The sequence below is a fragment of the Fundulus heteroclitus genome, unplaced genomic scaffold, assembly GCF_011125445.2.
Source record: "Fundulus heteroclitus isolate FHET01 unplaced genomic scaffold, MU-UCD_Fhet_4.1 scaffold_44, whole genome shotgun sequence".
Lineage (NCBI taxonomy): Eukaryota > Metazoa > Chordata > Actinopteri > Cyprinodontiformes > Fundulidae > Fundulus > Fundulus heteroclitus.
This window is the reverse complement of record NW_023396857.1, coordinates 1,869,917-1,894,165: the sequence shown is the minus strand read 5'-3', so window position 1 is coordinate 1,894,165 and position 24,249 is coordinate 1,869,917. Positions and strand designations below refer to the sequence as shown.

General features: G+C 41.6%; 1 protein-coding gene across 3 annotated transcripts in view; it reads right to left on the bottom strand.

The window, feature by feature from the left end:
* Nucleotides 1-10,338: 10,338 nt before the first annotated feature.
* LOC105915685 (fibroblast growth factor 12) overlaps nt 10,339-24,249 on the bottom strand; it is a 48,060-nt gene continuing 34,149 nt past the window's right edge. For all 3 annotated transcript variants that reach the window (XM_012849875.3, XM_012849874.3, XM_012849873.3), the window contains exons 2-5: nt 20,829-20,939; nt 20,136-20,239; nt 14,761-14,959; nt 10,339-11,434 (exon numbers count right to left, since the gene is read on the bottom strand). In XM_012849875.3, the coding sequence (XP_012705329.2) occupies nt 11,283-11,434; nt 14,761-14,959; nt 20,136-20,239; nt 20,829-20,939 (566 nt within the window). In that variant the 3' untranslated portion in view covers nt 10,339-11,282. The remainder of the gene's footprint in view (nt 11,435-14,760; nt 14,960-20,135; nt 20,240-20,828; nt 20,940-24,249) is intronic.

The window sequence follows — 24,249 nt, the reverse complement described above, 5'->3', positions numbered from 1 at the left end:
CAGCGAGCTGCTCTTCCTGAGCTTCTATCACTCTTTAATTTATATCCAGTATCTACTCTCTCCTACTAATGGTTTTGTTTTTCAATTCATTAATAAATGTGCTCCTTATTCCTAATATAATTACACAATAGAAATTAATTGTTCTCCAATTCAAAATGTTAACTATTGTTATTGGTCTTTGCACATTAAATCATTAGTAATCACACGTATCAGCAGGCGTTCACTTAAGTCTTCTGGTAGTTTTCTACAGGCAGCTTAACTACAGCAGTAGTTGTAGTAAAGCTTCAACTACTGCTGTAGTTGAAACATTTCTGGAGGCGCCACCGCCTTAAACATGCTAGCAGACTAACCTTCAGTACCTTTAAAGTTCAGGGCCCCTATCAGGGGCCCCACAAGGGCCGACATGCTGACAGTGGGGCGATGGGTCCAAGATGCAAGATGCATTACAGACCCAGCTACAACGAATAGGTGCCAGAACCGGGCCTGATGACATGTAAGTGGGCTGGGCTCCACACTAAAGAATATGTTTCCTTGCTGGATTAATAAAGCTGTAAATAGAAATAACATACTAATATAATATATTAATAAGGTATTAATATGAATATAAAGTAATACATTTGTCATTGGCCTAAATTCTGCATTTTATGTTTGTTCTTGGTTAGAAAAGATGAAAAAACATGTTTATTTCAGAGGGACTGATAACCTTACAGAGAATAGACTTTAAAATCCTTCTGTTAGTCTATAAATCCCTGAATTAGCACCTAAATCCATCACAGACTTGTTATCAGGGCATCAACCCTCCAGACCACTCAGGTCTTCTGGCTCCAGCCTGCTCTGCAGAACCAGAACCAGAACCAGAACCAGAACCAGAACCAGACATGGAGAAGCAGCATTTAGTTCCTATGCTCCACTGATCTGGAACAAACTCCCAGAAAACTGTAAAAGTGCTGAAAGCCTGAGTTCCTTTAAATTAAGATTAAAAACACATTTGTTCAGGATTATAACGGTTCTATTTAAACTGTGTTACTAAAACATCATTAGTTCAACTTTGTAGTCCAACTGTTTTTAACATTTACTTTTAGTTTCTATTTCCCATGTTCTATTTTGTTTCTACAGTTTATTCCTACTTGCTTTTCTCTTCTTCTTTTTTCCCCTGTATTTTAATCATATAAAGCACTTTGCATTGTCTTTGTACTGAAATGTGCTAAATAAATAAATTTGCCTTGCCTTACCATCACTGACTCAGACTCAGCTGAAGCAGACTCTGTACATTAAAAAACTTGCCTTGTCATGCGTTACGCAAATATTACACCGCTCATGTTTCTGCAGAAGAAATTAGTAAGAACTGATGATGAATCAACTTCCTGAAGCAGCTTCTCAGCGGAGAATTTACCCACAGAGGGTTATAACTCTCCAGTTCGCTTTAACTGTGTCTCCAGGAGTCAGGTCGCTCCTGGGGTTTAGATAAATCTGTGAAAAATAAATAATATGCCAGAGAAAACCGTTTTTTCAGGTGAAAACCAGGAGTGTAGTTTCCAGGAGTTTGGCGAACGCTGATTGGATCCCTGCGGAGAGAACCGTCTGCCCTCATTCCTGATTGGATGCCGCCACTTGCTGTTCATACGCTGAAACGACAAGAGGCCGGAAATTCAGCAAGTATTAAACTGTTTTTTTTTTTTTTTTTTTTTTTTTACTGTTGAATTAAATTTAACAACAAAATCAACACAGGAGTAAAATCCTAAAAAAAATATCTGTTGCTTTTTCTCTTTTTGAGATGCTTTTTCACGCTGATGTTCTTTGAAGAAAAAAACATTTTGAGATTTTCTGGCACCAACATGTGTTGGAATTGTAAGATAAAATAAAACTAAATGAATAAATTAATAAAATAAAATCGATCAGCACCCCCTGAGTGAAAATGTCACTTTAAAAATATGTCAATATAAAAATATTCTGCTTTAATATCTCTGATAAATTTGAATCGGACCATTTTGGATTATTAAAACTTTCAGGGAGTTTAGTGAAATTTGCCAGAAATCTTTCTGACCTCTTTTCTCTAAATGTAAATATGAGCTTCTCCATCACAGCCTCAGATTAAAACCAGCTCAGCACCTTAACCTGCAGCGTTTTAACCACAGGAATAAACCGCCTGCCTTCTGTTCTGACTGGATCTTTGGCATTGGAAGGGAATTCCTGGGAGAGCTGCAGGGAAAGTATAAAAAAAACATCAACATGGAATAATTCAGCACAGCTTTCATCAGCCTTCCAGTTAAATGTTATAGAGAATCATAAAAATCTTTTAAAATAACTCTTTGATTCTGTCTCAATGGGAACTTTTCATCAGAAGCTGAGTTCATTCTGTGGCTATAATTATAAATAAGTATCGACTGATAGACGTATATCGACAATAGAAAGAAAGGTAAATTAAAAGTACAACAGTTTTCCTTCCTTTTGCATTCTAGTCATGTAGGTTAATATTACATCATTAATCCTCCCAACCAATCACAACGCAGACCCAGGAACCAAACTCCGCCTCCTTCAAAGAGTTCAGAGAGATTTTTCTTTTTAAAAACTGAATTCAATGTTTGTGTGTCTGTATCTAAAAATAGGTTGCTAAGCAACAGGATAAAACGGCCAGGGCTGCACTTAAAATATGTTTTGAATTTTGATAATTATCGATATCGATCAATATGATTTCTATTTGATCAATATGCTTTTTTTCTTATATCGTCCAGCCCTTGGTCAGTCTCATTAGTCTCTTTTCATGTGGTGCTCACACTGTCCACCACAGGGGGCGCTCTTTAGCAGGTCCAGTTAGAGCAGAGCTCCTGTGTTCTGAGGCTTCATGAACCGGATCAGAACCCCAAAGACTGCCTCTGGTGCCACTGAGTCCCTCAGCAAGGATCTGCTCGCTATTTTATTTTATTTTATTTTATTTATTTCTTCTTAGAAAATTTAACCTTAGATGAAAAAACAGATGTTGATGGATTATTTTAATGTAAAAAGCGTTTCCTGATGCTGCAGATTCTTTTCCAGTAATGGGTTTAAATATTGATTTTACAGGAATGATGGGTCCTTTATTAAATACTAATAGAGTTAACTGGAAAGTTACTATATAAAATGTATGTTTAAGGGTAAAATAAAATCCAGTTGAGTGGAAGGACTGATATGGTCTGGAGAGACGGGTGAAGCGTTGGAGAAAATCAGGAGCCTGCATGGAGGGTCCTCCATAGACCTCTGAGTGGGAGGGTAGGTGGTCTACAGCGGAGGAGTTTACAGGGAACACTGAGTTAATAGTTTTATGTCTAAGATTAAAAAAGATGCAACTGAACTGTGTCCTTTTGTCAAAAAATGGAAACTACTTTAATACGTTTCATGAATGTGACCGACTTGTTCTGCTGTTTAATTAGTTGGAAATCGTTTTTAAAAATGTGCTGTTAATTGGTCTAAAGTGGCTTTTTTATTTTTTGGTGCAGACAAAAAAAAGAAGAAACTATTGAGTGGAAATTGTTAATTTTTTTGGCAGGAGAAGCAAAATTGTCTATTTTTATTAGTAGAATGAATAAGATGAATAATGTTCCAAAGGAAAAAGCTGACAAAATGTTCACCTTGATGGTTAAATGTAGAGTAAGAGCTGATATTTCATTTTTTCATGGATGAATAATCTGACTGAGTTTTTCTCTCAGGGGAGTTTCAACAATATTGTGTGTTCTGTGTTTGATGGACAGTTATTCTTTAACTCTGTTTATGTGATGTGAAAACTGTCATAGTGAAGGTTCTTAGGAAAATAAATGTGTTGTTAAAATACAAAAAAGGAGCTTCCAGCCTCTTGTAACCAACCGGGCTTTGGTCTTGAACTGGACCGGCTCTGAAATGCCTCCAGCCAGCAGGTAAAAGTCCAGAACTTCAAAATAAAAGCCTCAACACCAGCTTTTTACTTTCAGATCCTCAGTGTTTTATCATCAATAATTGCTGGTTTTCTCTGTTTACTTGATTTGATAATTTTATCAGATTGTAAACTCCATGCAGAAAGAACCCAGGCAGGGAATTGAACCTCAGACCTTCTCCCTGCAGCCCAGCTCTTCACTCGCATGGTAACAAAGTGCTGATTGCTTGACAACGATAAAAGTGTCCACCGCTGAATTTCTCCAGATAGTTTCAGCCGAAGGCCTCAGACTCGCTGCGCTGCAGCAGACTCGTGTTTTCCTGTCTTTCCTCATTAAACATGGATGAAGCTGCTCGGCTTTTAGGACATCCGAACATTTAACAAAGTGCTCGGCGGAGTGGAAACCAGCGGCTGAGTGGGTTTTCAGGCGAAGCTCCCCCAGGTTTTGACTTGTTTCCGTGTTCTCCGTGTCAGCTGTTCCAGGAAGCAGGGAACGCATTTACATTTAAGCCTGTGTGTCTCATCCATTAATAAGGTAACATGGGAGTGCTGGCAACACGCTGCTCCCTGAAGCAGGGGTGCCCAAACTTATCAACGTGTCCTCCCCAAAATAAACATAATAAAAGTCATAAAACTACAAGACAAAAGTAGTAATTTTATGAGAACTCTTACCAAAAAGTCTTCCCCCTGTGTTAAAATAAGGAGTGTTGAGCATCTTGTAAAGTTATACTTTGGTATCGATTTCATTAATAAGGAAATGCAAAATATTTTTTAGAAAATCAGCTTCCAATTATTATCAGTATCAGGACTTTGAAACTTCAATCTCTTAATATTACAACTTTATTCTCATAATGCTCTTTATTCTTGTAAGCCTTATGACTTTATTCTCATGATTTCCAAAAAAAAAGATCAAAGAAAATAAATTATTGGCCACAGAGGAGTAAATTAACCCCCCAAAAACCCATAGTTTCCAGAAAAGTAGTACATTTGTGAATTTTGTTCCATGATTAAAGGCATAAATTTTATATATTAAAAGAAGTATATCTTTGACATTGTAAAGTGAAACATTTTGGTCCCTAAAGGGTTAACCAGAGACGCATTTCCCCTCTGAGGGACTAGAAAGGGAAATATTTACGAACTGCACAGCATTTCCACAGTATTTAATTTCTTCTCTTCTGCTTTATAGCTCAACTTTAAATTGAATTTGTTTCATGTTAATTGATCTAATAAGTTTTGTGTCTTTTACGCCTTTTTGCAACTCTCACACCCAAAGTCCCCCATTGGGACACTAACACGGCCCCTGGGGTCCGGGCCCCAGGCTCTATTGGATCAGAACCCCTGAACTGTAAAAAGATTAAAAAGACGAGGCAGACGCTGACATTCTTCTTTCATTCCTTTTTTTATTTTTCAGTTGTCGTTTTTTTTTTTTTCATCCTGCTGCGTATTTGCGATGAGTTTCTCTAATACATGATGCATTTATATGACGGTGCAAATATCAGCAAACACAAACAAAAGTTTCAAACAGATTCTCACACCAACGACGATTCCTCGTGCTTTTCAGTGGGAGGGGAGAGCGACAGCGCCCCCTACAGTTTTAGCACTGAAGTGCTTCAGACAGCGACTCTTTTCTGCACTTTTGCTGCGCTGCCTTCAGGTAACTGTCAGAAAATCAGGTGTTTGTCAATTCTGACAAATTAACCTGGAAGTTTCTAATATGGACCAAAACTAATGAGCTATAAAATCCACTGAAAATAGGATTGTATTTTATAATAATTGATCTTTTCAACAATTTAGATTTTTCACAATTAATTTTCAGGAAGGAAAATGTCCTTAATTTTTTCTTTCTCTTTTTTTCAAATAAGCTCAGAAGAGCAAACAAATAACAAATAAAATAAAAAGCTTAGAATAATAAGTTCCTATTTTTGCTTTTTAAAACTTTGACAGAGTTTTGACGTTTTGTGGCCCTGTTGGCTTTCCATACCCCAACTCTACTGGGCGTTTTTGGGGTTACCTGAAGGCAGCGGTGCTTCAGAGCGGAAACTGAGTTTAAAACATATTTCTGTCTAGTCTGAAGCAGCTTATGTGACAGAAAAAGACTCTGAAATTTCTCGTCGGAGCGGACTGGCGCTCTGGGAAAAGGTCAGGAGCCTCTACAATCCATGCGGTCCAATTAAAATCCCAAAGTGGAAGACTTTCTCAGAGGCAGAAAGGTGGATTGTGATTGGCTCGTTTGTTTCCCTCCATCAGTCCGTTTGCCTGTTTTTAATCAGCGACAGAAAAAAACAGCTTTGATTCAGGCAGCGAATCAGAGTCAGAGCCACGTTGGCCCCGCCCGCTGTGACCTTGGTGTTCAGGGAACAGAAACAGCAGCACGTTCAGTAACATTCAGACATGGAAACTATTTCATTATTCCTACATCAGTGTTTTATTCCCACCGGCTGACGGGAGGAGACCAAGTTTCCTAAAAACACACAAAGTCACTGAAAATGAAAGGGACGATTCTCTGTCATTTTCTCTGTCGACAGACTCTTCTCTGAGGAATGGGAGCTTCCTCAGCATGAGAGCATATTCCCAAAGTATTAGGAATATGCTGGACCTGATTTTAGGAAACCCGGTCAGTGTTCTGGGACAGGAGGTAAAAACAAAGGTTGCAGAGGGCAGTGACGCGACTTACATCCAGTTAAAAGATCTTTAAGAAGGATGGAGGTTGAACAATAATCTGTAAACGTTTCTCTGATCCATCCAATCTCTCAGGGACATTCCTGATTCCAGCATTTTTTGGTAAGTCTCCTGTTGTAAGTCATGAAATTCAGATAAGGTTGCAGTAAAGTAGCTTCAGGTTTCAGGGCAGTGCTGTTCGCCGAAGAACGGCAGTGTTAAACCTGCTGCCAGAGCCTCCCATCAGCCGGCGCCTGAACGCAGCACGGTGGTGAAAGAAACCTGGGTCTGTGGCCAAGAGAGGAAGGACTTTATGTCTCAGCATGATGTCTTCATCAAGGGAAGGAAACGGCTTTTTTTGCTTAAAGGTGCACAGCCACGTTATTTTTTTTTTCTAAAAATGTGTATGTATCTCACTCTGGTTGCATGCAACGTTTTTATGAAAGATTATCACGTCCTGCTGACATATTAGTTGTCATTTCGGTGTTTTACGCTTTGTTGTTGCTCAGTTTGTTAGTAAATAAAGTCTTTCACGTTTATTTATGATTTTACCGGAGGTACGTTCTGCACATATACAGCAGGGGTTAAAACAGCGGCTAACGGCTATTAGCATCTCCCAGCGAAACAATGAAGAAAGGTCCAAGATCCAGTAAAAGAAAACGCAAATAAAAATCTATGAAGAGGGAAAAGTCTGGAATGTCTCTGGGAATCCAGTCTGAACGTTGGTGTTCACTGAAGCTAAACCTGCCGAGGCTCAGATGTGACGCAGAGTTGACTGACGTGAGTAAATGTTCTGATATGAGGCTCTTAAAGCTGCTGGTTTATTTAATTAATAACGTTGGTCTTCATCACGCCGAGCTGCTGCTTTACTGTGAGGCATTGCAGTGAGTCAGGCTCAGTCCGACTTTATTTACAATTGTTTTATTAATTAAGCAAACCGGCTTTATGACAGTTCTGAGATACTGCCACTAGATGGTGCCACGTCTGTTTATATCTGCTAATCACGGCCATTGCTGGGGGTTATTTAACCACAAAAAGGACCATAACACATTATCAGGATGAACGCTTGGTGTATTTAACCTTATTTTATCATGACCCAACGGTTTTTGGTCTTTCTTTACAAGCATCTTATGTGGCTATGTACCTTTAAAGCAGCATTAACTCATTAGGTTTAAAGAGAAAAATTTGGCTTCTTTCATTGCATCACATTAATCATATACGTCTCTGCAATTTGCAAAAACTCAGAAAAACATCCATCCTTTGTCTATGCTGGCTTATCCATGTAGGATCAGGGAGGGGCTGATGCGTACCTCCGGGGGTCAAGAGGCGGGGTATACCTTGGCCAGGTAGCCAGTCCCTCACAGAGTAACACAGATAAACACCTCCAGCAAATTTAGAGTCACTAATTAACCCAACAATCATGTTTTTGGGCTGGGAGAGGACGTCGGAGTACCCAGAAAGTACCAACGCATGCATGGGGAGAACATGCAAACTCCACGAAGAAAGATTCAACACCAGAATCTACTTGCTGAAAAGCAACGATGCTGCCAACTGCCCCATGTGAATCATATGAAAACAGAAAGCAACAAATAACTTACATTCAATAAGCTGATAGACCTAAATGTATTAATAAACAGTTGTGCAGCATAGCGACCTCTACAGGTTAATTCGGTCACGATTTCTCTGCTGCAGGGTTAATCTGCTGTTTGAAACCATTCCCAATAGATCTGAATCTTCTAAAACCATTTTTCTCTTGATGCACTCGAGAGGCTTGGAAATCCCAGGTTTCTTTAACACACCATGGCGTTAATGTTTTTTTTTTTAAGACACTTAACTGCTGCTGTGAAAACAACAAGAAAAACTGACACACATTTCAGCTTAGTCCCCCTACTTTGGTTTTCCTCCTAAAACATTGAGTTAAAATAACCGTTTGTCTGAAGCTGCAACTCAAAAACTGATCGTTGGTGCCTAAAAAAAACTGGAAGCAATGAATATTGGAGAAAAATTAGAAGAAAATAAATTACATCTGGATTTTAAACAAGTGATTGAAAAAAAACCCTTCAAGATATGTTTCCACCTAAGGTAAACAAAAAGTAAAAAATCTTAAATCAAAAATAAAATATTGAAATATTAATTTGAAAATGTTTTTAATTAACTATATCTGTCAATAAAAATGTTTTTTTAAATTAATGTAGGCTCTTTTATGCCTGATCTATGTTATTTTTTTCCGTAAAAGAATAAAAAGACGAAATAATTGCACATTCCTCCAGGAGTCACGGATTATCACTGGCAGGGGTTTACATCATGAGGCGGCCTTCGGTTGGATCGGTCATACGCCGATGCGTGCTGATCGTACATCACCTATGAGGTCACAGCGTGGGAGGGGCCTCGTTTCAGTCTCCTTCAGACCGGATCTCACTTACACAACTCTGCTGTTAGTGTCTCAATAAATCATTTAAATTCCCAGAGCGGCTGCGGGGGCGTTGCTGGGCTTTTAGAAAATAAATCATGCAATGTTCTCTTCCTACAATGTCTCAGTATTTGGGACACATGTGAGAGAGCCCTGAACGCAGCACGCATTGGCGTCCCGGCCTGATCGTGCAAAGCTTTGGCTCCTCCTTCCTCTGAGCCCCCAGACAGCAGCAGCTTCCTCACCGAGTTTAATTCCTATGAAAACCATCCATCAACGACGCTGCTTCAAATGTGCTGAAATCTGCTCACCAGCTGAACAAACGCAGCAATAATTCAGTTAAACTACAGCAACTACTGCTATCCTTAAAACAATCTAACAAAGCTCAGTGAAACATGTGGGCGTGATGATGAAGTTTAACAGATTTACATATTTTTACTGTTCCTGCATCTTTCATCTACTGACCTTGGCTTGTTTTACATCCACTTCTTGTTTTATTTTGGAAAAATCTAATTATTTCCCCGCATACAAAATTGTGTAAAAAGTTTCATCATCTAAGACTTGTATTTAAAATTATTTAGCATTACTTTACTACGGGTATTTTCTGGCGTTACCTGCAGTGTGCACTTGTGTCTTTTGCCTCATTAAGACCTTTTCTGGTTTAAACACCTACTTTTTAAGGACAAATGACCATTGGGGAGTAATTTTTTCCAGGTTATATCTAGATAAACAACTTTGTAGTAAATTAATTTGATGCAATCATAGCAGAAATGCAAATGTGTGTATGTGTTCTTGTTTTTATGGTCTCATTAGGACCGGGTCTGGTCACCGGCCTCGTCGGGACCTGAAGTCCTCACAAACCAAACCTTCTTCCTAGTCAAGGGGACCGTCAAATTTGTGATTCAGATTTATACTAAAACTTTGTTTCCACACTAATATTTCTGTCTGTAATTCCAACTGACATGCAAACACCCATCCACCCCCTCCGCTCCCCCAGTATTAAATCCAATTTTCTTTTCAGGTAAAACCTGCAATGAAGAAATCTAAAACGATTATACACATAGTCTTCTTCTAGTGTTTTTAGCGATGGTTGGCAGGATGTTTCCACACATTATTGAGACACATGATTGATATTAGAAAGGGGAAGTCGCTTTTACACATCAGTGAAAAAAGCAATTTTCAAATTGAGATTTCTCTGTAGCCAATTCTAGGGATCTGAATGAGAAAAGAAAGAAATGCATTTACAGTTGAGACACAAATAAAAAAACAACGGTGGAAACAAGGCATAACAAACTTAATAGAAAAAGGCTATAATTGGCCTTATATGTTAATCTGTTGGGAGATTTCTTTTTTCTTCAAATGATATCATTGTTATTTTTTGTGTTGCAGGGAGCAAATCATGTGTTATTTAAAAGTAAAAATTCCTCAAACACATTAAAGGCTTTGAAAATGGTTTTCATAGAAATAGTCTCAAGGTGGCACCGATAGCAGAAAATCGTTCTGACAGTGCTGAACAATCTGAAACATGCAAAAATAGTGGACGTTGCGTAATCTGCAGTGAACAAACAAAGCCTCAAATGTCAACAGCAAACTCTTTTCCTTTCGGGATCACAAACAACCTAAATGATTCTGCTCAGAGGAAGTTGTCCAGTCAAGACAACCCAAGAAGTTCTTGTGTACCTTTGCCTTCCTGGACCTTTAAGTCGGCAGTGTCTGCGCCTAAGCCTAGAACAAGGCCCTGACCCATTAAAGCAAAAAAAGAACAAATAAACAAATCGTGGCAAACAGAACCTCCTCCATCTGATTTGACAGAACAACATGGAGAAGAAGAAGAAGAAGAAGAAGAAGCACGGCGTGAGGAAAGTTAGAAAGTTTTAGCATTCGTTAGGAAACAAAAAGAAGTGAAGTGTCTACATGGCTTAAAGCTTCAGAGTTCGGAGCGCTCGCTCGACTCAAAGGATATTTTGTCATCGTTGTGACAGAAAGGATGATGATTACAATGTGTTGATGAAGAGTAGGTGTGCTAGCCTCCTGGCACTATTTCAGCAGGACTTTTTTGCATAAAATTTAAATCTCCATCCTCAACGTCGTGATTTTTTTTTTAAATTTCCAAGCAAGACCCTCCCCCATGCCCTTGCTCGTTAAAATATTTCACCACAAGGAAGAATTTCCCCCGATTTTTAAAATCTTTTTTTTTTTTTTACGTTGTTGTCTTCGTCTTCGTTGTCTTGGCGGTTGGTTGTCGTCGGTGGTTGTAGTTGCTGAACATAGGGATTGTTAAAATGGGAGTTCTCGTTGTCTTCCTCCTCCTCCTGCGGGGGGCGCTGCAGGCTATGACGCCTCGCGCTCTGTGGAGGAGTGGGCAGACCCCCGCGCCGGTCGATCCAGGCTCCTGGCACGGCCGCTGTTCAGCGTTGGGCTCCTCGACGACTTCAGCAGCTTCTCCTCGAGCTCATGCAGAGACGGCTCCTTGTACATGCAAACTGCAGAGGGGGGAGGGGGGGGGGAGAACATCAGTTTTTCAGTACCAGCAGTTATTCCCTAGAGAACTCATGCTTTCCATTCAAAAATTCCAGACTTTTCCCACATCAGACTTCTTTAGTTTTCAAATTTTGTCCTAACATTGTGGAGATTTAATTGGGAAACATTTACCTGCTTCCATTTCCTTTCAGTTTGATCCAAGAATTGTTAAACTGAAATTATTTCTGATTCAGCAGAGAAGAAAAGGAGTGCTCTTTTTGGCATCTGCACAAACCTAGATCCGTTTAATTTCCAAAGTAACGTCTTCAGACTCAGTGCATTATCAGTCCATCTGTGGAGCAGGATGGGGATGGCTGGTAGCCTCGTGAGACCATCCTGATCTCGCGAGTTTTCAAGGTTTCACTCGCAGATCAGTCTGGATACTCTCCGTTGAAGAAAATTTGGAGCCGTTCACCAAACGAACGTCCAATCAGCGTTGGCTTTGAGGCGGGTTGAGGTGTGACGCAACGGGAAGCGCGTCAGTTCAGTCTTAACAGCATGGCGGCTTCAGCCGATGAAACTAGCGTTAGCGTGGCTATCGAGCAAGTTTTATCGGAATTACAGAGTATTTCTTTGCTGAGCTAACGAGCCTTTACCTGCAGCAGCAAGAGTAGCTTGGCTTGTGGTTGTGTTTTCGTCGTCGCTCTGTTACGAGCGACGACGAATCTGATTGGTTCATTTGGCCCGTCTATCACCAACATAGGCCAATCAGCTAACCAGTATTTTCGCCCCTTCCCAAAATTACTTCAACGGAAGGTTTCCAGATGGATATGCGGAGCAAATCTATCTGGCGGAGTCAGGTAAGATGGCTGGTGCCCATCTCCAGTGATCATTGGGCAGGTTGCCAGTCCATCACAGGACAAACGACCATGGAGATGAACTCATACCTTTACCAGAACTGGATTATTCTACAGAGAATCCTGATTCTTGAAAGGGACAGTGTGTAACTAATTTGGCTTTTAATTAGCAAAAAATCAAGTATTTGCTTTTATAAATGCATATTCTGGCAAAGTCTAATAACCTCACATCACAAATGAAATCATTCTCATAAATTAGAATTAGTAGTTTATAAATACATAATGGCACCACAGGGAGGCGCCATGTTGCATCACTATTTCTGATTACAGTAGCTGAAAGGGGACAAACTTGTCAGCATTATGCGTTTTCCTTATATGTCCCCTATATGAAGACGTGAAGTCGGTTGTGGAGAAGTATAAAACAGGCAAACACGACCGTAGATCATCTGTTTGTCATTTTCTGTTGAAATGGAGGACCGTCCGTACTCTCTGCCCAGCCAGAGGGAAGAGAAAGTAACCAAGAAAAGAAAAAGCAGTAATAACGGGGAGAAAATGAGAGTCTATATCTGCGCAGCTATTATTACCAGGTGGAGATAATTCATGAGGGAGCGGGATTTAAAACAGATGCTGAGGTTGCAGCTTTCTGCTGGACAGGTAAGTTAATTAAATATAACAGTGAAGTTTATTTAGGTGTTATGTTAGAAACAGGGCAGTGTGGTCCAGCGATGGAGGGATATCAGCCGTTCACTGTCTGTAGTGCAGCAGCGGCTGATTTTACTCGTGTTTATAGTTGCTTATCAGAGCAAAAAAAGCGGCTGAACTTTCAGAAACAAGGCCAAAAAAACCTGTTAGCAGCTATCAGCTGTTAGCAGCTGATAGGGAGGACGGGAGGGAGGGCGCGTTAATATTGTCACATTTATGACACTCCACGGTTTCTGTAGTAGTTATTACGCGCTTAGCGGTGAGGTCGTTTGTAGTTCATTCAGCGCACCACTAGATGGGTGAAAATCTCACACACTGGGGCTTTAAATCAAACCTGATCCCAACTTTGGCAAACTCCAAATGGGTTTCACTTTGCTATCAGCACAGCTACATTTTCCCACTAGGAGACAATAAAAAAATGTTTTTTATTCTGTCTTGAAAAATTTGTAAAAATAGGGGAATCTCTGCTTAGTTTGACATCAAAACCACAGATTTGTTTTAAACCATCTTTAAAAAGTGTGTAAAAGCATTAAAAAGGAGCCAATAAAATAAGAATCAATGTAAAAAGAGATTTACATTCAGATTCAATTGTTATCCTTTTGATAATAGCTTTGTGAAGTTAAAGTCTTAGCCTTCATAGATGTGTTGGGAACCTTAAAGGCGTCCTTCATGTCTAAGGAGAGATTTATTATGTTTCCAAATTGAATTAATCAAAACGGTATAAAAAAAAACAAACTTATGTCCGGTGCGTAAACCGGCCAATGAAATCACCCGACTAATCACTCATTCAAGGCTGGTGTGAAACCAACTGTTCCTGACACTGATCCAGTAAACTCCAGTTGTTTCAGACCTGCAGAAAAAAACCCTGCTGGAAGGAGGTGGAACAGTTTGATCTGAAGAAAAGGATAATAATAATAATAATAATAATAATAATAATAATAATAATAATAATAATAATAATAATAATAAATTTTATTTAAAATGCGCCTTTCTGGAAACTCAAGGTCACCGAAATGGATAATGAAGGATGTTAAACTAAGACAGTTGGTCAGAGTGCAGGTGAGGGGGAGAAAGGAAACCCGGTGATGGGAACAGGGAGGTAGGGAGAGGACAGGAATGAAGAAAATGATAGCAGCAAACGAGCAGAGCAACTGAAAGCAGAGACGGAGCCTTGTGTTTCCTATTAAACCTCCATCTGCGTTATTAGAGATTCAACTTGACTTCCAAGAAGCTCCTGTAGGACATGTGACTAAACTCTGAGCAAAAACTAAATTTTTTAATGTTTTTAGACAGATATAGACCATGAACAGACCTCACCAGTCTTTCAGAACATGAAGACATCCAATGAAACACATTATTGCTTTCACAGCATTCTCAGATGTAGCTTGTTCACCTAAACTAAAACTAAAACTGAACTAAAGGATGCAAATAAATAAGGGTTTTAAAAACATTGGTTTAAAATGTTAATACTGAATATCTATTTAGAAAGCAGGAACCTCTCACTAAATTTGTAATTATATGGTTTTTGTGTCTTGGTATAGTTATTTTTTAGTAGCTTGATGGTGCTCCTGACAATTGTCCATCTTTTTGGACTAGATGTCCAAATAATGTCTAATTTGGCTCTGACAGGACCAAACCGATGACAACTAAACACCAAAATCGATCTATTGACTCTTGGTAAACCATGGCCTGCCTAAACTTCTTCTCCTGTTTCTACAGAGAGGTCCTCCCTCGTCTGAATGGCGTCTTTAGTTCAGAACAAAGGAGCAATTAAGGGCTTTTTTCCTCACCTTCAATAGGTCTGGGGACGAAATGTGAGCAGGGTTTAGTCTTCTTCACCCGGTTCCCCTTCATGATGATTCCCTCCTTGTTCAGACCCAGGAACCAGGCCCGGCCCGACTCGTGCTGCCGGTACAGGGTGGACGAATAGATGACGTAGTAGTTCTCGAACACAGACTCCTTAAACTTACACTCTGGTGTGAAAATATCCTGACAGAGAAACAAAAAGTTTTTTTCAGTAAAAACTCTTTAGCAAAATACTGCATAATAAGTTATTCAAACATTGTCTCTATGATTCATAGAGACAATGTTTGGCCGAAGTGGCTGAATAGAGTGACGCAAATCTGCAAACAGTGCAGTAGAGCAAAGCAATATTTCACTGGAGTTCAACAATATGAACTTTTCTGTCAATTTGCATAGCTTTCAAGGAGCAATACGTAAGATATTTACGGTAAAATCACCCGGGATGGAAGTAACATTCCCTATAAACAATCAGTTCTCTCCATCAACAATGTCTTAGTCACGTTTTTCTCCTTTCAAACCCAGAGGTACGGTCCAGAACTACTTCGGTTCAGAGTGTAGCCCGTGTTCACTTCCTGGTTCCTGAGCCAATCAGAGTTCCCAGGGTTCCCAAAACACCAAACAGCATTTGGTATTTTATGTTGGGAAAAAAAACAGCAGCCTGCAAACATGGAGGCCAGTAAGAGAAGCCGACCAGAAGTAAAACAGAATACAACATCCTGTCCTGTGGAAGTAAAACTTCAGTGGAGATTTCACATCAGCAACAGACCGTTGAGGAAACTGCAGGCTGTGTATATGTTGTTCCCATTTTAACCACTAGGTGTTATTATTACTTATTGTTATTTTATGGGTGATCCTAGTCCATTTATTTAAGCACAATACATTTTTTTTTATATGTATTACATTTTTAAACAGTACAATAAGGCGGTATTTCAACATGGTGTGATTACTGTAATCACTGCAAAACCGTAACCTGACGCCGCCAGATAGATTTGCTTCGCATATCCATCTGGAAACCTTCCGTTGAAGTAATTTTGGGAAGGGGCGAAAATACTGGTTAGCTGATTGGCCTATGTTGGTGATAGACGGGCCAAATGAACCAATCAGATCAACGAAGCATATGACGTACTCGTAACAGAGCGACGACGAAAACACAACCACAAGCCAAGCTACTCTTGCTGCTGCAGGTAAAGGCTCGTTAGCTCAGCAGAGAAATACTCTGTAATTCCGATAAAACTTGCTCGATAGCCGCGCTAACGCTAGTTTCATCGGCTGAAGCCGCCATGTTCTTTAGACTGAACTGACGCGCTTCCCGTTGCGTCACACCTCAACCAGCCTCAAAGCCAACGTTGATTGGACGTTCGTTTGGTGAACGGCTCCAAATTTTCTTTAACGAAAAGTAGCCAGACTGATCTGCGAGTGAAACCTTGAAAGCTCGCGAGATCAGGATGGTCTCACGAGGCTAGCAAAACCGCCCCATAAGTCCAAATATTAATGTGTGAGCATCTAAATCTGCATTTATCTCTGTTGTTTCTCCTTCAAGAAGAGGATGGGGCCGCGATGGTGGCCTAATTCTGCAGAACTATCTGTTCGTGACCCGAAGCCAAACGTGAGTCTGCTGAGCAGCTTTGACCTGCACAGACTGAACAGGTGTGTGTGTGTGTGTGTATGTGTGTGTGTGTGTGTGTGTGTGTGTGTGTGTGTGTGTGTGTGTGTGTGTGTGTGTGTGTGTGTGTGTGTGTGTGTGTGTGTGTGTGTGTGTGTGTGACGCCTCAGGATATAACAGGTGGTGGAGACTAGCCAATCAGAGCAGAACATCTCTCTGTCTTCCACTTATAACGGAGACTCATTCAAACACTAATCAGCCTCTCTGAGGAACATTAACCTATTTGAATAAAACAGGTTACTGATTGGGTGACTCCTTCAAGAGTCACCCAATCAGTAACCAGCTGTGTGTAATTTAACCTGGGTCTAACTGCAGATGTTCTGCTTCTGGCCTCAGAGGTTCTAAAGAACAACCATGGAGACCAGGGAACCCAGCAGACGGGTCAGGGAGGAAGTTCTGGTCCAGTTTCCAGCAGGTCAGGTTCTACAGAACCTCCCAGAGTTCTGATCATCATCTGGACCTGGAGAGAGGATGGACCACCTGCAGACCTACCAGGACATGGACGTCCACCTGGACTGACAGGCTGGACCAGGAGAGCTTTGATCAGAGAATCACTCTGATTACCCTAAATAAAATCTATAGGAAACTAATGATTAGAATCAGAATCAGTTTTTTGGCCAAGACTGTGTGCACAAATAAAGAATTGGGCTTCTGTCTCATTCGCTAACAGCCTACAGACATCAAGCATAAATATAAAATTTTATAATAAATGCAGGTTGTGATGGTGCAAATAAGTCAATAATAATAATAATAATAGCAACAACAACAATACATTTTAGACAGACAACACCAACGAGGTTGAAGTCATTTCAGTTCAGAGAGAAGATGAGCGGGGAGAGAACCCACCCTGGGGGGAGCCGGTTCTGATGGTCCTTAATATGATGATGGTTTGTTAATTTGATCTCATCTTGGCACATCCAGCTGGTTTCTTTTCTGTTTTCTACTCACAGCTTGATGGAAAAAAAGCATCTCCAATGAAAACAAACATGCAGAGTACCATCTCCCCTCTGCTTCTGGTTTCTGATGCTGAAAACAAACATCTGAAGAACTGCAGCTTAAAGTTTCATGGCTAAAGCGAACATCTATTATGAAAGAAGAGCGCGCTGGATGAGAGGAAGCAACAGAACAACAGCTGCTGATGTCTGCAGACGGTCCACACTCAGAGGCGGCTGCCTGGTTCCTCTTCAGCAGCACCAGGGTCTCTAGGTGTTTGAGTTTTGCTGTGCTTCTTTTTGCCTGTTTCTTCAACATTAAGTTCATACATTTATGGGTTAGTTCTTAGTTTCTTCCCATATAGTTTTCACAGTTTGTGTTATTTATCTCATATTTCTTCCATATGTTTTTAATTGTTCAGCTCCTCCCTTTTCCTCGTCTCCACCTGATTGCTCTCACCTGGTCTTGGCTCACTTTTGTAGCTAAGCTCCCTGGTTTTATTGCTCATGGTTGTTCTTCTCTGGCTCCTGTTTATCCGGCATTGTTCCTACTACTCTACTTTTTTACCACCAGATTATTATGCCAGTCGTTCCACCAGTTTCTACTTTTTCTGAATTTCTTCTTTTACCATTAAAGCATAGTTATTTTCTGCCACTATCGTACGCAGCGGTTGGGTCCTACTTCAACCAGATCACAGAAGAAACCAGCCACCCAGCAACAAAATCCCTCTGGATAGCTCACAGAACCACCAAACCAGACTACTACCCCTCCTTCTGAGCCACTTCCTGCCATCAGACACATTAAGCTTGAGATAATCCTTTTTTCCAAACTTCATATTCAGTTATAACTTTCTGGAATCAACCAGCACTGTACTTCCTACAGAAAATTATGATTATGTCGTCAATAAACCTTTTAAAACCGTTTCCTTGTCCCAGTGGTTCTTCTGCATGTGGGTCAAAAGATTATCTCAGATTGATCACAAGCCTCCACTCTGTCCTGGTGTGGTTAAAGGAAGACGAGAGTGCAGCGTGTTGTAGTGGCAAAAAATTACGTTTTCATAATTAAAAGGAGAAATATTCAAAATGTAGCCACGAATGGAAGAGCTGGTAGAATAAAATGGTCAGTCAAATGGTTGGGTAACAGAGAGAATATCAGATGAACAAAATCCAGAGAACAATGGACCAAGGACCAGAGCAACAGAGAGCATGAAATTAATGGAAGAAACCAGCGATGAGTGATAAAAACCAGGGAGCTTAGCTACAGAGGGACGTATGGAGAAAAGTGAGGCAGAACCAGGTGTGAGCAATCAGGTGGAGACGAGGAAAAGCTGAGACTGATGAAGGCAGGGGAGCTGAGAGGAGGATTTTAATGAACAGGATGTGAACAGAGAAACACATGGAAGAAATAATACAAAATATAAAAAAAAAACATGAGAATAAACTAAAAACTAATCCCCCCCCCCCCCCCCCCCCCCCCTCCCCCAACTGCATTTCCAGAAAGATCTGATCCACCAGCACCGGTGGCTGATGCAGATGAAAGATTTTAGTTTTTCATTAGGGCAAAATTATTGCAGAAAAGTTAAAATCCTACAAGTGAAAATGTTAAGAACAACACAAAGTATTCATCTTTTGATAAACACACTTTGGACATCATCTTTAACTTCATAGTAACATCTATCCATTTAATTACTCAAATGCAGACTTTGGTGCATTAAAATCTTCTTTGAATCCAATTATTAAGATTGGCTAATTACAGCGAGTGTTTTAGAAGAAGAAGAAGTCATTATATTGCTAGACCAAAAAGAGTTCAGTTTAATATCGTTAGAGTCAAATTAAATTATTCAAAATAATTTGCAAACTGGATGACCATCTTTTAATACGACAAATGAGCAAAACATATTTTGGATCTGCAATAATTTACACATTCATTCCGACAATAAAATCAAATTTATTTAAAATGATCATATTTTGTAGAGTAGGTAAAAAAAATAACATAATGCGTTTGGTTTAAAAGAAATTGTGCTCATGTTTTGGCCCTTATATTCCTGTGACTTGACAATTTTGGCCCATTTAACAGAAAGTTTGGGCACCCCTGATCTAACTCATGATGGATGATGCTGGGGATGCAGCATCTGAAGCTAAGCCTGACCAGGGCAGTGGTCTTCCTCACAACCTAAAGTGCTGTGAACCTATTTTTCTTTTATTACTGGTGAGGTTTTCCATCCGGCTGATTTTCAGAAATATCGTCTTCTAGTTTTAGCTCACATTTCAAAACATTTCCAGTAAAGGATTCAGCATCAGAGCATAGACATGGTTCAGGGAGTTTTTTCTGAACTGCAGCTAACTGAGCGCCTTAGGGGTGAATTAGAGCAGAGACGCGTCCAGCATCAGTGTCTGACCTCACACATGCCGATAATTCCCGTAAACCCACCGCTACACCGGTGGAGAGCCGCAGCTTCTGTAGCTGCAAATGGTTGTTTTAGTTGGAAATTTGGATTTTATCCTACCAAAACATTTACAATTAAAGAGCAAAACTAATGCAAAAACTGGGTGCTGCTTGTTGCTTCATACCTGGTGAATCTATCTGAAGTGAAAAGTTTTCAACAAAATAAAAGCTGCTCTTTAACAGAGGCAGGCTTTTATTGTGAAGGGCTGAGACGAACAGTCCCCATTAGTCTGATTCATTGATCAACTCAAATGAATCTCTGTGTCTTTATAGAGCTGTATCGTCCTCTGAGTGAACAGAAAGTGTTGCTGAGTCTCTTACAGATGTGTAGAGGAAGCCCTCGGCGTTCATGCCCACGTAGAGGCCGGCCTTCACTCCCTGGATGGCCACCACCCTCAGCCCCACGGGGATCAGGTTAAAGAGAGCTGCAGGAGGAGACAGAAACAGGTTGAGGAAAACACAAATCCGTCCTGCAGATGGAGAAACAAAGACATGCACGGCCTCTCTGCTTCTGCAGCTCCACATCCTCCGCTGACGTGCTGCGGCGCCTGCAGCTGATAAACGCGGAGAAGCAGAATAGAAGAGCGAGGGACCGAGTGATGAGAGGTGATTTAATCCTCTGGGACTGAGAGCTGGCGTGTGGGTGAGGAGGATGAGGAGGTGGAGGAGGAAGAGGCCTGTGGCGATGCTGCTGTTAATCCTCCTTTATTTAACTCAGATGATCTGAGAGAAAACCAAAACATCTCCTCCTCCTCCTCTTCCTCGCCCCCTTCATCTCCCTGTCCTCCTTTTCATCAGGTTTCCAGCAGCAGCAGCAGCAGCAGCAGCGAGCGTGGATCTGCTGCAGGAACACGCTGCAGACACGCAGCCACATGCAGGAAATCAGGCTGTGCTGATCCTCTGCTGCTCAGAGCAAAGAAGCAAGGCTTCAACGCTTCTTCAGAGCAGCCGACATGAAACTGTCAAACACGGCTTCAGGTTTCAGAACTGTAAGCAAACGGCAGTCGGACTCACTGTAGTCGCTGTTCTCGTCTTTGCAGCCGCTGATGGTCCCATCGGGCAGCATCTGGAGGAAGAAGCCCTGCTCGCTGTGGAGACGTGTCACGATGCCTTTCAGCTGCGGGTCTGCAACAAAAAACACACAAGGGCCGGTTCAGCTCCTCTGCAAGTTCCTTAGCTGGTCTTCAAACCTCAGCTTGAGCCGTTCCACACGTCTGAAACCTCAGCTGACCCAGCATGCATCTTCTTCCTGCCCAGCAGCCACACTGGGATCTCCAAGAGTCCTGATCCACACACACATGCAGACACACAGCGGCTCAGCAACTTCAGAACCTTTTCTTCCACACGGCACATCCTGCACGGTTTAGCTGAAAAACGACCGGATCAGTTTGGTGGAGAGATGTTAAACAGCCTCGACAACCTGCTGTCTTCAGCATGCACGGCCGAAGGCTCTGATGGACCCGAACTAACCGCTCCGATATGTTCCTCCTTCAGCGCTGAGGGTAGAAAGGATGCAAATAATGGCAAAGTACAAAGATATGAGTCAGTAGAAGCGAACAAAAGTACCAGCAGCGCCACAGACGTCCCATGGTGCCACCATTCTTCCATGATTGAAGAAAATGTGGAGCGAAAGTAAAAAAAAAAAACATTTCTTAAAAAGTGATGAAGTTTGAAACAGAAACAGGTTGGGGAGGGGGTTCTGAAGGGACATCCAGCAGAGCACAAGGCCCACAGAGAAACACGGCAGTGGCAGCATTACGCTTCTGGGTTACTTCTCCTCAGATGGAGCTGAGATGTTCCCACAGTTCTGACCCAAAAACCTTCTGGTTTGGGAGAGAACCTGAAGATGAAGTTTTATTTTTCAGCATCACAGTCTGAGTTCAGATCAACAGAAGAGATTTTATGTGACTGAACAACACATGGCGGTCTCTAAACGTCAAGAGGAAGGAAAATCCTTTGTGGCTTTCAGCTCGTTTACCAGTAAAAATCTGAAAAGTGTGGCCTGCATGTATATTCAGCCCCTCAGAGTCAGAACCTCCTCCTGCTGCAGGTCTTCTAGGGTTTGTCTCCACCTCACATGAACATCTAGAGACTAGTTCTCCGTGCTTTTTGGTAGAACAACTCGGACTGGATGGAGAACATCTATGAACATCAGTTTTCAGGTCATAAATAATCCTTTACATTAAAGTCTGGACTTTGACTAGGCCATTCCGTATACTTTAACAAAAAGGCTGTCCAGGGAGGTTCTCCTGCTGGAAGCAGAACCTCCACTCCAGCCTCAGGTCTCCTGCAGCAGGCGGAGAAAACGGATGGAAAAGGTGAAGAAGAGCAGCGAAGCACGGAAAGAAGGAACCTCACTGCGACCCGGTTCCAGCGTTTAGGAGCAGAACCGCCAGCAGGCAGCGCTTCACGCCGTCTCTGGTTGACCTGTGAGGGACATGTGACCCGTGGACGGTCCCTCCTGGACGGTCTCAGGACGGAGACAGAGGACAATGTGGGCCAGAAGGACTCAAATAGACAGAGAGCTGAATGTGGAGCAGGCTGCTGTAACCTCCACCCAGACGGGAGAACGCTGATTCTCCAGCTCCTGATAGCTTTAAGCTAATCAGGAAGTGTATCAGCATCGCCTCACATCTCTGAGCTGCTCAATTTCTCCTCCTGCATCTTCAAACCTGGAGCTCCGTCCTCTGCAGCCGAGCGTGAGGAGAGCAAACAGGAGAGCTGGGCTAAAGCGGAGCTGCGAGGAGTCAAAGGGAAACTTTCAGTCCCATGTTTTCGTTTCAGGAGGAGGAAGAAATCTCTGAAAATGGAGGAAAACTTTCAGTCGACTGCAGGATGAGTTCCAGGATAAAAGCTCCGTGACCTTCTCTCTCTCCAGCTGCTTTCCTTTTCTTCACCTCCTAAATGTGACTTATGTTTCCAGCTGCTGCTGCTGGGTGTGTAGCGGCGTGAATCGTCTGTGAGCCGCTCTCGCTGATTAGCATCACCTCATCAGAGGCGTTCCTCTGAGCGCTGCTGTATTCACACGCCTGCTTCACACTTCCTGGATTTAACAGGAGCTGAGAGCAGAAGAAGAAACACCTCGTCACATGGCGAGGCGCCGCCGTCACAGGGCGGGTCCACAGAACCGAGGCAGCAGCACTCCGGCCGCATCGCAGCCACAGCCCGTCTCCTCTGGGCTCACCTGCTGCTCACCTGCAACACACCTGCTGTTAGATCAACGAGCCGACCAATCACAGCACGCCTTACTGAAAGGCACGACACAGATGTACAACGACTAGATGCTGCAGCAAATAGTTTAGTTACCCTAACTCATCCATCCATCATCCAGCCATCCATCAACCATCCATCATCCGTGATTCATCCATTCATCATCCATCATCCATCCATCCATCAACCATCCATCCATCATTCATCCATCCATCATCCATCCATCATTCATCCATCCATCAATCAATCATTCATCATCCATTCATCCATCATCCATCCATCAATCATTCATCATCCATCCATCATCCATCCATCATCCATTCCTTCATCCATCTATCCCTCATTCATCCATCAAACATTCATCATCCATCCATCATCTATCCATCATCTGTACATTCATCCATCCATCCATCATTCATTCATCATCCATCCTCCATCCATCATTCATCCATCCATCAATCATCCATCATCCATCCATCATTCATACATCATCCATCTATCCATCATCTGTACATCCATTCATCCATCAATCATCCATCGATCATCCATCATCCATCCATCATCTGTACATCCATCCATCCATCTGTACATTCATTCATCATCCATCATCCATCCATCATCTGTACATTCATTCATCATCCATCATCCATCCATCCATCTGTACATTCATTCATCATCCATCATCCATCCATCATCTGTACATCCATCCATCCATCTGTACATTCATTCATCATCCATCCATCAACCATCCATCCATCAACCATCCATCAATCCATCCATTATTCATCCATCTGTATATTCATTCATCATCCATCCATCCATCAATCATCCATCCATCTGTACATTCATTCATCATCCATCCATCCATCCATCCATCCATCATCCATCCATCCATCCATCATTCATCCATCCATCATTCATCCATCCATCCATTCATCATCCATTCATCCCTGCCTCCATCATCCAGGTGTCCATCCTTTATCCATCACTGAATCCATCCTATCTTCTAACATTTAAATCATCTAAACGGTGAAGCAGGACCATCACTCAGCCATCCTGCAGCCGGCTGTCAAACATCAAACCAGACTAAGTTCTCAATCTTGTCTCCAACTTGTTCACTTTGATCTAAAGGAAATCATTTACATGCATGTTTTTGATATCTCAGGTGTGGAATCTGGAGTTAGATATACAGAAATAGAGTCTCTAAATGTTTCCAACAGAAGCA